This window comes from Elaeis guineensis, chromosome 1, assembly GCF_000442705.2.
Source record: "Elaeis guineensis isolate ETL-2024a chromosome 1, EG11, whole genome shotgun sequence".
Taxonomy (NCBI): domain Eukaryota; kingdom Viridiplantae; phylum Streptophyta; class Magnoliopsida; order Arecales; family Arecaceae; genus Elaeis; species Elaeis guineensis.
In genome coordinates this window covers 176,786,576-176,799,525 of record NC_025993.2, presented here as the reverse complement: position 1 = coordinate 176,799,525, position 12,950 = coordinate 176,786,576, and the positions used below count along the sequence as shown (strand labels likewise).

The 12,950-nt window shown below is 39.1% G+C and overlaps 1 protein-coding gene across 2 annotated transcripts; it reads left to right on the top strand.

The window, feature by feature from the left end:
* Positions 1-145: 145 nt before the first annotated feature.
* LOC105039801 (sister-chromatid cohesion protein 3) lies at positions 146-11,101 on the top strand. 2 transcript variants are annotated; one of them, XM_010916078.4, is made up of 22 exons: positions 146-398; positions 495-708; positions 1,413-1,525; positions 1,621-1,713; positions 1,828-1,991; positions 2,073-2,309; positions 2,417-2,561; positions 2,669-2,847; positions 2,949-3,067; positions 3,167-3,294; positions 3,442-3,615; positions 5,153-5,314; positions 5,401-5,601; positions 6,654-6,791; positions 6,868-7,068; positions 7,202-7,346; positions 7,470-7,576; positions 8,422-8,562; positions 8,900-9,165; positions 9,261-9,385; positions 9,865-10,122; positions 10,699-11,101. In XM_010916078.4, exons 1-22 carry the CDS (start codon positions 354-356, stop codon positions 10,710-10,712), a joined length of 3,369 nt encoding a protein of 1,122 aa, XP_010914380.1. In that variant the 5' UTR covers positions 146-353; the 3' UTR covers positions 10,713-11,101. The 2 variants fall into 2 exon arrangements, with proteins under 2 accessions (XP_010914380.1, XP_073105781.1); XM_073249680.1 differs by having other exon boundaries at positions 2,949-3,294; positions 10,699-11,003.
* The last annotated feature ends 1,849 nt before the right edge of the window (positions 11,102-12,950 follow it).

Sequence of the window (12,950 nt, the reverse complement as noted above, 5' to 3'; positions counted from 1 at the left end):
CGGGCAAAATACCTGAAAGCATAGTCTTGGACTTTCGTATTCTCTGGAAATATATGGGAAGGAACGTCTTTAACAAAAAATAAGAATAATAATAATAATTTTTTTAGTTTCTATTTAACAAAAGTCGCACCCCCTCATTTCCATCGCGGCTTTGAGCTTTCCCTAGCCCAATCTCTCGCTAACGTGCGCGGGCTCTTCTCGAGTTAAAAGCCAAGCCCCGCTCCCCTCTGTATCTCCCTCCAAAATTTCTAGGGTTTTCCCTCCTATATCGAGGTTTCCAGTTCTAATTCCCCTAAATTCCAATCGAGTTTTTCTCCAATTGAGAGTTTTTTGGGTTCTTCTTCTCCTCCGCGATGGAGAACGCCGCCGTCGCCTCGGAGACGTCCGTTCGCCACCCGGTCAGTCTCCAGTGAACTCCTCCTTCCTCCTATCCTTCGCTCGATCTTAATTCCGTCCTTAAATCTTCTCTAACCCTTGCATTTCACTGTGCGCAGAAGAGGGGTAGGGTTTTGGAGTCCTCTGATGGAGCGCCGAGCAAATCGAGCGGCTCGGTCGGAGAGAAGCTCGACCAGAGCCCTACTGATGGGGACCAGGGGTCCGGCGGTGATGGATCGTTCGACGGCCTCGACGATCCTGCCCCCAAGGCTAAGAGGAAGCGCGGGGCTGCAGTTCGGGCCGCCGGATGGAGGGAAGATCAGAGCTTGATCGGTTTGTGCGCTCATTTCTAGTTGAAATATTCGTTGCTGTATAGAAGTAATTGAAATTCGAGCCACTATATGTTACGATTTTGTTGCGGAGATTGTGCGAGTAAATCTTCAAGGCTGTAGCGACGCTAGTTTAGTATGCTGAGTGCTTTTCGTCTTCTGTTATGATAAGTTGCAAATAATTGTTGGATACTTGGGATAGTCATGATAATGGTAGTATGTTGTATTTATGCATCAATGTGCTTCAAGTAGCTAGTGTTAATTTCGAGTGTTAGATGGTTTGGAGTATTGCCATCTTTTCACAATTTTTTGAATGATCAATTGGTTGTTTGTTGACTAGTCGTGATAAAAAAATGTCCACCTCGGACCTCTAGACTTGATTTTACTATTTTGTTTTACTTGATTATTGTGGTTTTTTGATGGTTTGCATCTTGAGGGAGTGGCAGGTTTGTACGCAGCTGAGGGCAGCATTCTATTTTGCATTAATACATAAGAGTAAAGATATTTTTCTCCCTCATATGAGATCGAAGTGTTTTCCTTCCATGCTTCATCAATTTTATTTTGTTAAATAAAAATATTTGTTTTGTACTCTCGTCCTGAAATTAGGTAGGACTCAAATTATTTTGCTAGGAGCAGAGGCATAAAAATGTCTGTCTGTATGGTTGTAACAGTATATAACTTTGTTCTTCTTTTCTTGCACTTTGACAGACATTATTAAATCTAATGGGAAGCTAATAAACCATGCTGTCAAACAATGGGTTGAGCGGTACGAAGCAGATCCCAAATCTGCAATGGTTGAGATTCTAATGATGCTGTTTGAGGTAATTTTCTCCATTTGATGGCTATTTATTTATTTGTTTAAAATGCCCCACTCATGTAATCTGTTGAAATTGATGAACTTGGTGCAAATGGACAGGCCTGTGGCGCCAAGTACCAACTTGATGCGGGTTCCCTTGATGAGACTAATGTGGATGATGTAGTTGTGGCTCTTGTTGAAATAGCTAAAAAAGTATTCCCAATCCATATATGTGGAGAGTAAAGCATGACATGTTTTCTTGTTTTGCTCCATCCCTATTCTTGCTTTATGTTTATTTTTCTAAGTAAAATGTTGTTTATATCATAGGGTAAAGTGGAAGATTATTACAACTCAAAACAAAAAGACCTCAAAAACTTTAAGGAAAATCTTGCATCATTTTGGGACAATTTGGTTCTTGAATGTCAGAATGGACCATTATTTGATGAGGTCTTGTTTGAGAAATGCATGGATTATGTAACTGCATTGTCATGGTGAGTTGTTCTGACCAAACCTAAACTTCCATCTACCTCCAAGAACCTTTTCTTAGATCCTTTTCTTGTTTTGTGTTTCAGTACTCCTCCAAGGATCTACCGTCAAGTGGCCTCATTGATTGGCCTCCAACTTGTCACTTCCTTTATAACTGTAGCTAAAACACTTAGTGCGCAGCGTGAAACAACTCAAAGACAGTTGAATGCTGAAAAGAAGAAACGGAATGATGGACCTCGTGTGGAGTCTCTCAACAAAAGGTTATCTCTGACTCATGATAAGATAAAAGTGGCAGAAAAGATGATGCGCACAATATTTACAGGGTGAGACATCCTTCCTTTGAAAGTCCATAATTACTGTTACATGTTTATGGAAAGTGTTTTCTTCATTTTTTTTGTGGGTATGTAATCTATATTTTTTTGTTTTGCAGGTCATTTATGCACAGATACCGAGATGTTGATGCAGAAATCCGGATGTCATGCATCAAATCTCTTGGTATCTGGATTGTATCATATCCATCACTTTTCTTGCAGGATTCATACTTAAAATATCTAGGCTGGACACTAAATGACAAGGCAGGTTTCTTGCATACAAGTGTATTCTGATTTTTTGGCCTCATTCTTGAACATCGTTGTGTGCATTCTACAAACCTAATTATTTTCTCTTCTAATTGCTTTTGAAGAGTGCTGTGGTGAGAAAATCTTCGGTCCTTGCTCTGCAAAGTCTGTATGAGGTGGATGATAATGTGCCATTGCTTTCGACTTTTACTGATAGATTTTGCAACAGAATGATTGAGCTTGCTGATGACATCGATATTTCTGTGGCTGTGTCAGCCATAGGACTTCTGAAACAACTACTGAGGTAATTGAGCATTGCTTTTATATTCTGAATATGCTCTAGTGGTAATTTGATGTGACCTGTGAGTTCATACTGAAGATAATTCTCCTTTCTTGCCTTTCCAGACATCAGCTTCTACCAGATGATGAATTGGGACCTTTATATGATTTGCTTATTGATGAACCACCGATGATTAGGCGTGCCATTGGAGAATTAGTATATGATCACTTGATTGCACAAAAAGGTAAAAATTCCCAATTAGGACTGAATTTATATTTTTTTGTGTGTGTGTTACTTGGTCAATTTAATTCAAGATTCATTGATATGCCAATCATATCTCCAGGTGGAGATAGCGAGTCCTCTGAGGTTCACCTGGGAAGAATGTTACAAATTTTACGAGAATTTCCTGATGATCCAATCCTAAGTGCATATGTCATTGATGATGTTTGGGATGACATGAAGGCCATGAAAGTATATATCTGAATAAGACACATTGACCTTACTTCTTTGTTTTTGGAAATTAAAATGATTGATATTTGCATTTTTTTTTTAAATCCAACATTGCTGTTACTAAATTTTTTAGCCGTTCCTGTATAATTGCTTTGATCTATTTTGCAGGATTGGAAGTGCATCATCTCTATGCTCCTTGATGAGAATCCAATGATTGAACTTACTGATGTTGATGCAACCAACCTGGTTCGACTGCTTTATGCCTCTGCCAGAAAAGCTGTTGGAGAAAAGATTGTTCCTGCTACAGACAATCGAAAGCAGTATTATACTAAAGCTCAGAAGGTATGATCATTTAAGTTTACCTGACAACAGCAAGGGTGCTATATCTGTAACTAAATGTTTTAACTATCTTATATTTCTAATATGGGATGAACTTCATGTTAGTGAGGGTTTTAATGATGGATTTGTCATGTAAATAGATAGTTGAATCTTGCTTGAATCTGATCAATCCTGTCCCAACAACTAAACTGCTAACTGCACTATAAATGTGTAGAACTTTACCACTATGCCTTTGTCCAAGGTTTTAAATCCCATGAGATCCAGTTGTCTCAGTTTTTTCATGGAACGGTATGCACTGCTATCCCACCATTTGGGACATGATGCTAGCAGAACGGCCCTATCCCGACACATTGGATGGTATCCCATCCAAGTGTGACATCCCACTGTATGTCTTGTGGGATATCGGGATGGGATGCCATCCCATATGTCAGGATGGGACTGTCTCGCTAGTGTCCCAGTATCCTGATCGGGATATTTTAGGACATCTTTTGTCCCAAGTATTGGGACAGGGCGGGACGGCGGCGCATCTTCTTCTAGAACATCCTCTGTCCCAAGTATCGGGATGGGGCGGGATGGCAGCGCGTCCCGTTCCATGAAAAAATCGAGATAACCCCATTTCACGGGATTCAAAACCTTGCCTCTGCCTATTGTAGATTCATTTATATGTTTGGCTTTTATAGTCCTATGTATCTCAACCAACTGAACTGGGCAAGTGCATCAAAGGATGACCTCAATCAAGTGGTACTTTGGCTGTTCAATCTTATTAGAACTTATGCATGGGATTTTTGAGTCTATAGGCTACTTTTGTTACAGAAGTTGGAATCATGGATGATATTCTTAAATGCATATGAGAAGTTAAACCTCTCTCTCTCTCTCTCTCTCTCTGTGGTTTTTTTCTATCATAATTGCTGAACCGTCTTCTATAAGTGATATTTGTCGGAAATATTTGACCCATTAGTAAACTACTGTCTTCATATCAATCCATCAATATGTCTCCGTAAATCTTCTCTTCTGAAATCAGTGAATTGTTCTTCCAAGCTTTCATTGTCCAACTCCCAAGGCCTGCTATCGAGAGTCATCCATTGCCTTTTGACCATTGGATTAAGTTGCTGTAAGCTTCCCTCAAGCTGGTACCTTTGCTAAACTGAGTTGCCTTAGTATTGCTAGAGCTTAACAACTTACTGCAAGCCAACAGTGTGGCATCAGGCCATGGTTTTGGTACATCTCTTCATGGTGATATGTTATGCTTTTTGAGTGGTGACCATGTCATGTTTTGATTGGTTTAAATATTGTTTTCATTAATTTTGGATGTCCTTCAGGCCTAATCTGGTGGGATATTTTGTTGTATTTACCTGTTCATCCATGGAGTCCCATTTCTCTTTGTGATTCACTCTCCTTGTTCTTGTTACTGCTGAAATTTGAACTTCTGCAATGAAGACTTGCCTTTATAGGCTTTGTTCCTCTCTTTTTTCATACTTTCTGTACTGGAGAAAGCAGTTAGGAGAAATCTCTGTGATTCCTAAGGTGATATAGTTTGCAGGAAGCATTGGAAAATAGTAGACGAGAAATAACTGGTGCCATGATGAAGAACTATCCGCAGCTTTTACACAAATATATAGCTGACAAAGCAAAGATCTCACCTTTGGTTGAGATTGTATCGCTTTTGAAACTTGAGCTTTATTCTTTGAAAAGGCAGGAGCAGGTTGGTTTTTTGTCTTTTTGAATGTGTGTATTCTTCAATATTACTTAAATATACTATAAGCTGATTTCTATTATCTGCCATTTCAGAATTTTAAGGCTATTCTGGAACTCATAACTGATGCTTTCTTCAAACATGGCAAGAAGGATGCTTTGAGATCGTGTATTAAGGCTATCACTTTTTGTTCTACTGAAAGTCAAGCTGACCTGCAAGATTATGCACAAAATAAACTGAAGAATCTTGAAAATGAGGTGATAGTAAAGCTAAAATCTGCGATGAAGGATGTAGCGGTATGTGTAAGTTTTTTTAATATTTCCTTCAAGGGTTTTGCTATGGTGCTCCAAAGGATATTTTAGTCTTTTTACTATTTATATATTTTTGACCGTCGGATTAAATATGGATCACTCGGATTTCAACCAGTTGAAGTGCTAATGTGCATGGTTGGTGCAGTAAATATTTCAAAGATTAGGATTATTTCAACATTGAATTGATGGCAAATTTCATAATTAAATTGAATTTTATTTAATTTTTTTTCAAAAAAGCTTTCTCGATTGGTCACGAAAGGCAGAGGAGCCGTGGGTGGCGGGGCTGTGGAAAGAGGGGGGAGGAGTTGCGGGGGTCAGTGTGGGGTGGGGGGTGATCGCGGGCATGCCGGGGGGGGGGGGGGGGGAGGGGCGCAGGGGGCGGCGTGGACCAAGGGCGGAGGAGCTGCAGGCATCGGGAGGGGGGGACGGGACTGCAGGTGGGCGGTGGGCAGACGGCTTGTGGGTGGCGGGGGTGGGGGGCGCAGAGAAGTCGCAGGTGGAGTGGGGGGTGGCATGGAGAAGCCACAGGCACCAGGGTGGGGGGCGGGGTGACCGCGGGCGGAGAACCCATAGGCACGTTGGGGGTGGACAAGCCATGGGTGGTGGGGGGGGTGCATGGAGAAGCTGCAAGCAAAGTGTGGTGGGTGGGAGGGAGAAGTTGTAGGCATCGGGGGGGGGGGGGGGGTGGGCACGAGCCGTGGGTGGTTGGGGGGGGGTGGGCAGGATGTGGAGAAGTCGCAGGTGGAGGAAGCTGGAGGATTCACGAGCAAGGGGCTAGGGGGGAGGAGCCGCGGGTGGCGTCGGAGAGGTGGGGTGGGTGCGGAGAAGCTGCGGGTAAAGGGAGGCGGAGGAGCTACAAGAGGAGGAAGAAGAAAGGAAAAAATAATAAATATTAATTTTTTGAAAAATAAAATATATAAAATGATAATGTATGGTATCTTAAATATTTTTTTTAATAAAATATTAGAAAGGAACGCTATAGCAAAACTCTTTCCTTCAATTCTGTCAAGGAAAATATAACACATGAATGCTTGCAGGCGGGTGATGATGAGTACTCCCTTCTGGTTAATTTGAAGCGGCTCTATGAGCTTCAACTGACAAAATTTGTTTCAAGTGATGGCTTATATGAAGATATGGCCAACATCCTCAGGGATCTGAACGATATGGATAATGAGGCATGTAAAGAATTGTATGAAGGAATCTATTTTTTCTGTTCAGATATGTTTGATGATATTCTTCATTTCTTTTCAGGTAAAAAGCTTTCTTCTTCTCAACATGTATCTGCATGTAGCATGGTGTCTGCAGTCTCTGGATGGTGAAAATCCTCCAGAAGCATCTGTTAGTGCACTTTTGTTAAAGCGAAATACCTTATTTGAACAACTAGAATACTTCACCGAGACCCTGCCTGAAGTTCAAAAGGAGGGAAGAAGTTGGGGTGTGCTTTCCTCAAGAGTAAGTTTTCACATATTAAAACTTCAAAAACCACATTGCTATCCAACCACAATGCACTTATTCTGATGGATCTGCTTCTTTTTAATTCTACTGAAAGGATGGTCTATTTGATAACTGCATCATTCAATTATAGGTCTGTATCATACTAGCAGAGATGTGGTGTCTATTCAAAAAGTCAAAGTACTCTTCTACAAGGCTGGAAAGTTTAGGATATTGTCCAGATTTGCCTTTCCTACAAAAATTCTGGAAGCTTTGTGAACAGCAGCTGAATATTTCAGGTTCTTTGTAGTCCAGAAGCATTTCTATATTGTGAATGTATTGTAATGTGTCCCAAAAGATAACTTTGTTACTTTTTTTATTTGTAATTAAATGTTGAAGTCAGTGGTCTTTGTACCTCACAGCTGAGACTGAAGACGAAGATGCAAATGAAGAATACATTGAAGAGACCAACCGAGATGCAGTTATGATTGCAGCTGCAAAGTTGGTAGCCACTGATGCACTTCCTAAGGTAAGCATGATCATTTTAAGATATGGTTAATGTTCTCTTGATCTCAGACTGTGGAAAGGGCTGAATTATCATTTGTATCGGAAGGACAATGAGCAATGAAGCATTTTATTCATCCTGTGATTTCGTTTTAGGAAATAATGTATCTCAAGATAGCCTTTAGTGAGTGGTTAATGCCTTGTATTAGGTAGTATTGTTCTTGCAGAGTTGCTTGCCAACAAATTATATGGCTAGTCATGTCTGGTTTATAGCTTGTTGAATAATGACACAGATGGTAGTGATCGATTGGAGTTGTACCGACCTTGTCTAGTACAAATTGAAGTGTAAGGGTAGACAAGTATGTGCTGCTGCCTGCACAAATGATCTCTTTTTAATCATAGGTTATTGCAGTAGTTATACTGCCTTGTCAAATACAAATTGAATAGTGTAAAGAGTAGACAAGTATGTGCTGCTGCCTGCACAAATGTTCTCTTTTTAATCATAGGTTATTGCAGTACATGGTGTAATTTTGTCCCCCTCGAGGCACTGTATGATGCAGGACAAAGTCTACTTGGATCCTCAAATTTGGAAAGGACAATGTTACTTCAAAGGTTCTCTTCTTTCTCTTGAATGACAGCAATTCCAGTAAACTGGAAATGAGTTAGCTGACATGTTGAATGTTGACAGATTTCTTCACATTTATTTATTTGCTTTTAGTCAAATCCTGGTTGGAAAACTTAAATTTATACTCTATTAAATCTCGATGTAATTAGTTGAACAACTGAACAAGAATGACACTCTTTTCTTAGGCAACCACTTACTAATTTATGGTCTGGGATGTCATATTTTAACATTTTAGGTTCTTGCAGGATTATCTTGCTCCAGTGATTATTTCACACTTTGTGATGCATGGAACAAGCATTATGGAAATAATCAAGCATCTGATTACAGTTCTAAAGAAAACTGCCAATGATGACATCCCTGCTATTTTTCTAGAGGCATTAAAAAGGGTATGTACTAGTTCTTTTTTTTTTTTTTTTAATACTTGTTATTTACTTTACATTGAATGATGCAGATGATATTGATAATTTACCAGGTTGACCTGGATCTTAGTTTCAATGATGAATGACCATTATGACATGGTCGGTTTCAATGAGAAATGACAAACAACACATGCACAGAGACATGCATGCACACATATGCACATGCACATGTGCTTAGCTGTACATGCATGCACTTATAGGCACTAGCACATACACATGCATGTATGCATACAAGCACATAGTTTCACTCTCTTTTATCCCCTCCATTGCACACTTTTCAATCATTTGTTGTTTCTTTGATCAGGCCTATCAGCGGCATGTAGTAGATCTTTCCATGAGTGATAATGAATCCTTGGCAAGCAAGTCCTATTCAGATTGTAAGGATCTGGCTACCCGGCTCTCGGCGACATTCATGGGTGCAGCTCGCAACAAGCATAAATTGGAGATCCTAAAAATAGTCAAGGCTGGTATTTCATTTGCTTTTGAGGATTCTCCGAAGCAGTTGTCATTTTTGGAGGGAGGTGTCCTCCCATTTGTGTCAAAACTACCCACATCTGATGTCCTAGACATGTAAGCTGTAGTCCTTTTACTGACTCATGTGCTCTGTAAATTATAATATGCACCATACAGAGGTATGCATTGACCCCTATTTTGTTTGCAAGTAGCCTGAAAGATGTTGAGAAGAGATCAGAGAATGTAAACACAGATGAAGATCCCAGTGGCTGGCGCCCCTACTATAACTTTGTTGAGCACTTACACGAGAAATACGTGAAGAATGATGCTTTGCAAGGTACTTACACTAATTGTCAATGTTAAACCGAATATGAGCTTATCTGTGTGCCACAGGACCTGTGCTGATCCACCTATTAGTTCTTTCGAAGGTTTCATGTTCAATATTAAAAATGTGGTATTTATTGTTTTGAGAGTTGAGAGATGCCATGAGTAAATTTAGTTACTTCCGAAACGATGTCAAATATTAGTATGTTAAACTAGCTGTTGTAATGATCTGATTAAATACAGCAGTGCCAACCTCAACAAAACCCAGATAAATGGACAGCTGATTTATCTAGTGTACATGAAAAGGCTCTACTCTTTAGACACGACAGAGAGCTTTATAGAGGATCACCATAAACTTAACATCTCATGTTAAACAAGATGCTATTTTTTTATTTAATGTGGATTTCTACATGAAGCTTTTAAAGCATTTACATTTTGTATTGTTTGTACCAACAGTCAAAAAATGGAGTTAACGCTATGAACTTGATGCAGATGAAAAAGAAGGGAATACCGCAAAACGCAGGGGCCGTCCAAGGAAGGCAAGAAATCTGCAGGGCAAGAAACTTTTTGAGGGGCATACTTCCAGTGAAGAAGATTCTATCAGTGAATCAGATCAAAATGATCAAGATGAAGAAGATGAAGAAAGACAGCCTCTAATACACGCATTTAGGTCTTCTGCATCCAAGCTGAGATCAATGAGAGTTTCACAGCAGGACGGCGATGGTCAAGCAGGAACTTCTAGGACTAAAGGTATTTCTTGAATAGGTCATGGGTTTTGATTGGCTAGCACCTGGTTTTATATTTAGTCAAGTGGACTAAAAGTCAACAACTAGCTTCCCAAGCTGCTTTTGAAAACTTGACATCCACTTGCAATTGCATTGAAAATTCAAATACCATTGGAATTTGGCAATAACACACGAACTTATCTACTGATCTAATAAAGAGGAAAAAGAAAATCCTGCCTGCCATCCTAAGGCTTCTTGCCTCCTGATTGGTCTTCCTTTATGTTTCCCTTCATTGTTGTTTATTGTATGCGAAATATTCGTATTTGACTGCACTGAAAAGCTTTGTATCTATTCATTCGTTTAGAGCAACATGTTTTTATGCATAATAGATGTAAATTCATGGGAACAGCATGTTGCTAATTCGTGGTTCAAGTCCATTTGTGAGGGCTGAGTGATTACTTCTGTCCAATGACATCTGCATTGCATAGCCTGTTCATTTGCTAGAACAGCTCTATTCAGGGTTCACATTTATTATAGGTTTGCTCATGTTTCCAAATGATTTGATCGTTACTTCTTATGATCTTTCCCTTTTGGGATGCAGGAAGCAATGTCTGATTAGGACCACTTTGGTAGAGAGAATTATTGGGATTTGCAAGCTATTCATGGAGTGGTGGTGGCGGCATGACGCAAGTGTTGTCTGTATCTTTTTCATCTGCCGGGGTTTCACAACCTTTGTATTTTGTATGGTTTCACGTAATCTCTGTATTCCTTGGGTGAATGTGCATATGTTTAAAGCTCTTTTTCTTTCCACCCCCACCCCCCTCAGTTTCCCTGTTTTTTGTTTAGTTGGGGTTGGGATGTTTAATACTCTTTTTTGGTCTCTGAGTGGAAACCTGAATCATGCCAGTTACAGTGTCTCACAACAATGAGCTGTTTAGATCATGAAGTTTGAACCAAATCCAAAAACCCAATTTGGGTAAAAAAATCCAGGGTATTTGATTCAACTCTGGCACACGGTTACCTGGTTGGTTGGTTCGCTTGGTTTGGATTCTACCTTGCGATTCACAATTCTTGCTAATGATTTTATTTTACTTTGGATGGATTAAAAAATTCAATTTTTTAATTTTAATTATTTTGAGTTTAGAAGAAAGATGTGGGAATTAAGTGAATTTAATTGAACAATTGTTCTAAGGGAAGTTCTAATCGTATTCCCAAGTGATTCAATTTATGTTTCAGTGAACTAGATAACTACAATCTATGCTATTTAAAATTTGGTTATGAGGCTACGCACGGGTAAGGATGGATTGGGCATTGGTGCAACCCAAATCCAAACCATATTTGGTTGCAGGTCAAAAATTTAAATCAAAATATAATCCATTACCTCTCGGATCAGACCAGATGGTTAATAGTTATTTTATGAATGCGGGGTTAAATTAGGTCCAGACTTGTATGTCTGTGCTTCATAAGATTGAACTCTTTTCAGATTGGTTATAGATCTGAAGTGGGTTAGATGCATCCACTTGCGGTCCTATCTCAACTTACAGATTTCCCTCGTTTGAGTTCAATCTTGGATGGTAACCTTTCCATCCTGTTTCTTGAAGCAACAAAAGAAAGAGTAAGGAAGGAATTTAACGTAAATTAGGCTATGGAGCACTCCAAATGAAAGAGTTTTTGCATTTATTTTTCAAAGAGATGGAGGGAGACTCGCCCATCGTCATTACCCGGGTCTAAGATGCATGAAAATAAATGCAAGTTTGCCATTTACTGGAACAGTATGGCACTGAATTTTTCTCTTAGCCATCGCGAATCAAGCCTTACTTGGTAGAGGGTGAATTGTTTTCTTTGGGAGCCAGAATGGGCGCATTTGCCTACTGTTAGGCCTATTGCACGGTTCAGGAATGGGAAACCTGACTTGCCCCATTTTGCGGGATTGCCGTTAAAACCCTTTTTTTTTTTTTTTTTTGGGTGAGTCCGTTAGAACCTTGTTTCATTGCAAAATCCTATTGATCTAAATTTTTTAGGTTGCATTTGAAGGTTTTTTTTAATTTCAAAATCAGGATTCTATCTTGTTTCTTGATTCAAAATCTTTAAATTTTGGAAGTTGATATTTTATATGAGGCAAGGTTTGAGGTGCCGATTTCTACCACTTGACATCAGCTCTACTTTAGCAGCAGGGAACTGTACTCGATGTGCTTTGATCGTACTAAGGCAATACAGACCTATCTATATCCATCTATTGCAGGTTAGGATAAGATAATATTTGCATGGAAGCAAAATCTAATTTCAAACTCAAAAGTTAGATATCTTCTTCATGACTTGTTCTCAAATGATGGCTTATTAATAATAGATTTGACTGCTGAGTTAGGAATCAGGAGCAGAATTCACTACCCCTTGTTTTCTGGGGATAGATTGAGTTCCAGTGTTCATGACCTCTAGGCATCATGGGTTGCACAACAAGTTATCATTTTACAGCAGTGATCTTGTTAAATTAGTTGATCATTACTTTATCTCTTTAAAAGATAAAAATGCAGATAATATGAACCTTCAATAATTAAATGTTGAACAAGATTTTTTTTTTTTTTTTTTGATGAATCAGATTTATTATACTAATTTAGTTTGTATATATCTATAAAAATCAGAAAATAAATTTTTTAAAAAATAAAAAATAATTATTATAAAAATTCATGACATCTGGTCTGCAGCATTACTCGCTTGTTTATAAATAGATATCATCTTATAAGAATGTGGAGTTGCTCCCAAACCATAAAGTCACCTATAATATATATATATATATATTTTTTTTTTTTTTTTCCTTGTCTCTCCCGGGATCCTCTCTGATGATGGACCCAAAAC

Bases quoted from the DNA above. Each gene is read 5' to 3' on its own strand.
- LOC105039801 (XM_073249680.1), top strand. From the start codon at position 354: ATGGAGAACGCCGCCGTCGCCTCGGAGACGTCCGTTCGCCACCCG. The intron at 3,295-3,441 runs GTATATATCTGA...TCTATTTTGCAG, and splicing joins ATGACATGAAGGCCATGAAA to GATTGGAAGTGCATCATCTC. The intron at 8,563-8,899 runs GTATGTACTAGT...TTCTTTGATCAG, and splicing joins TTCTAGAGGCATTAAAAAGG to GCCTATCAGCGGCATGTAGT.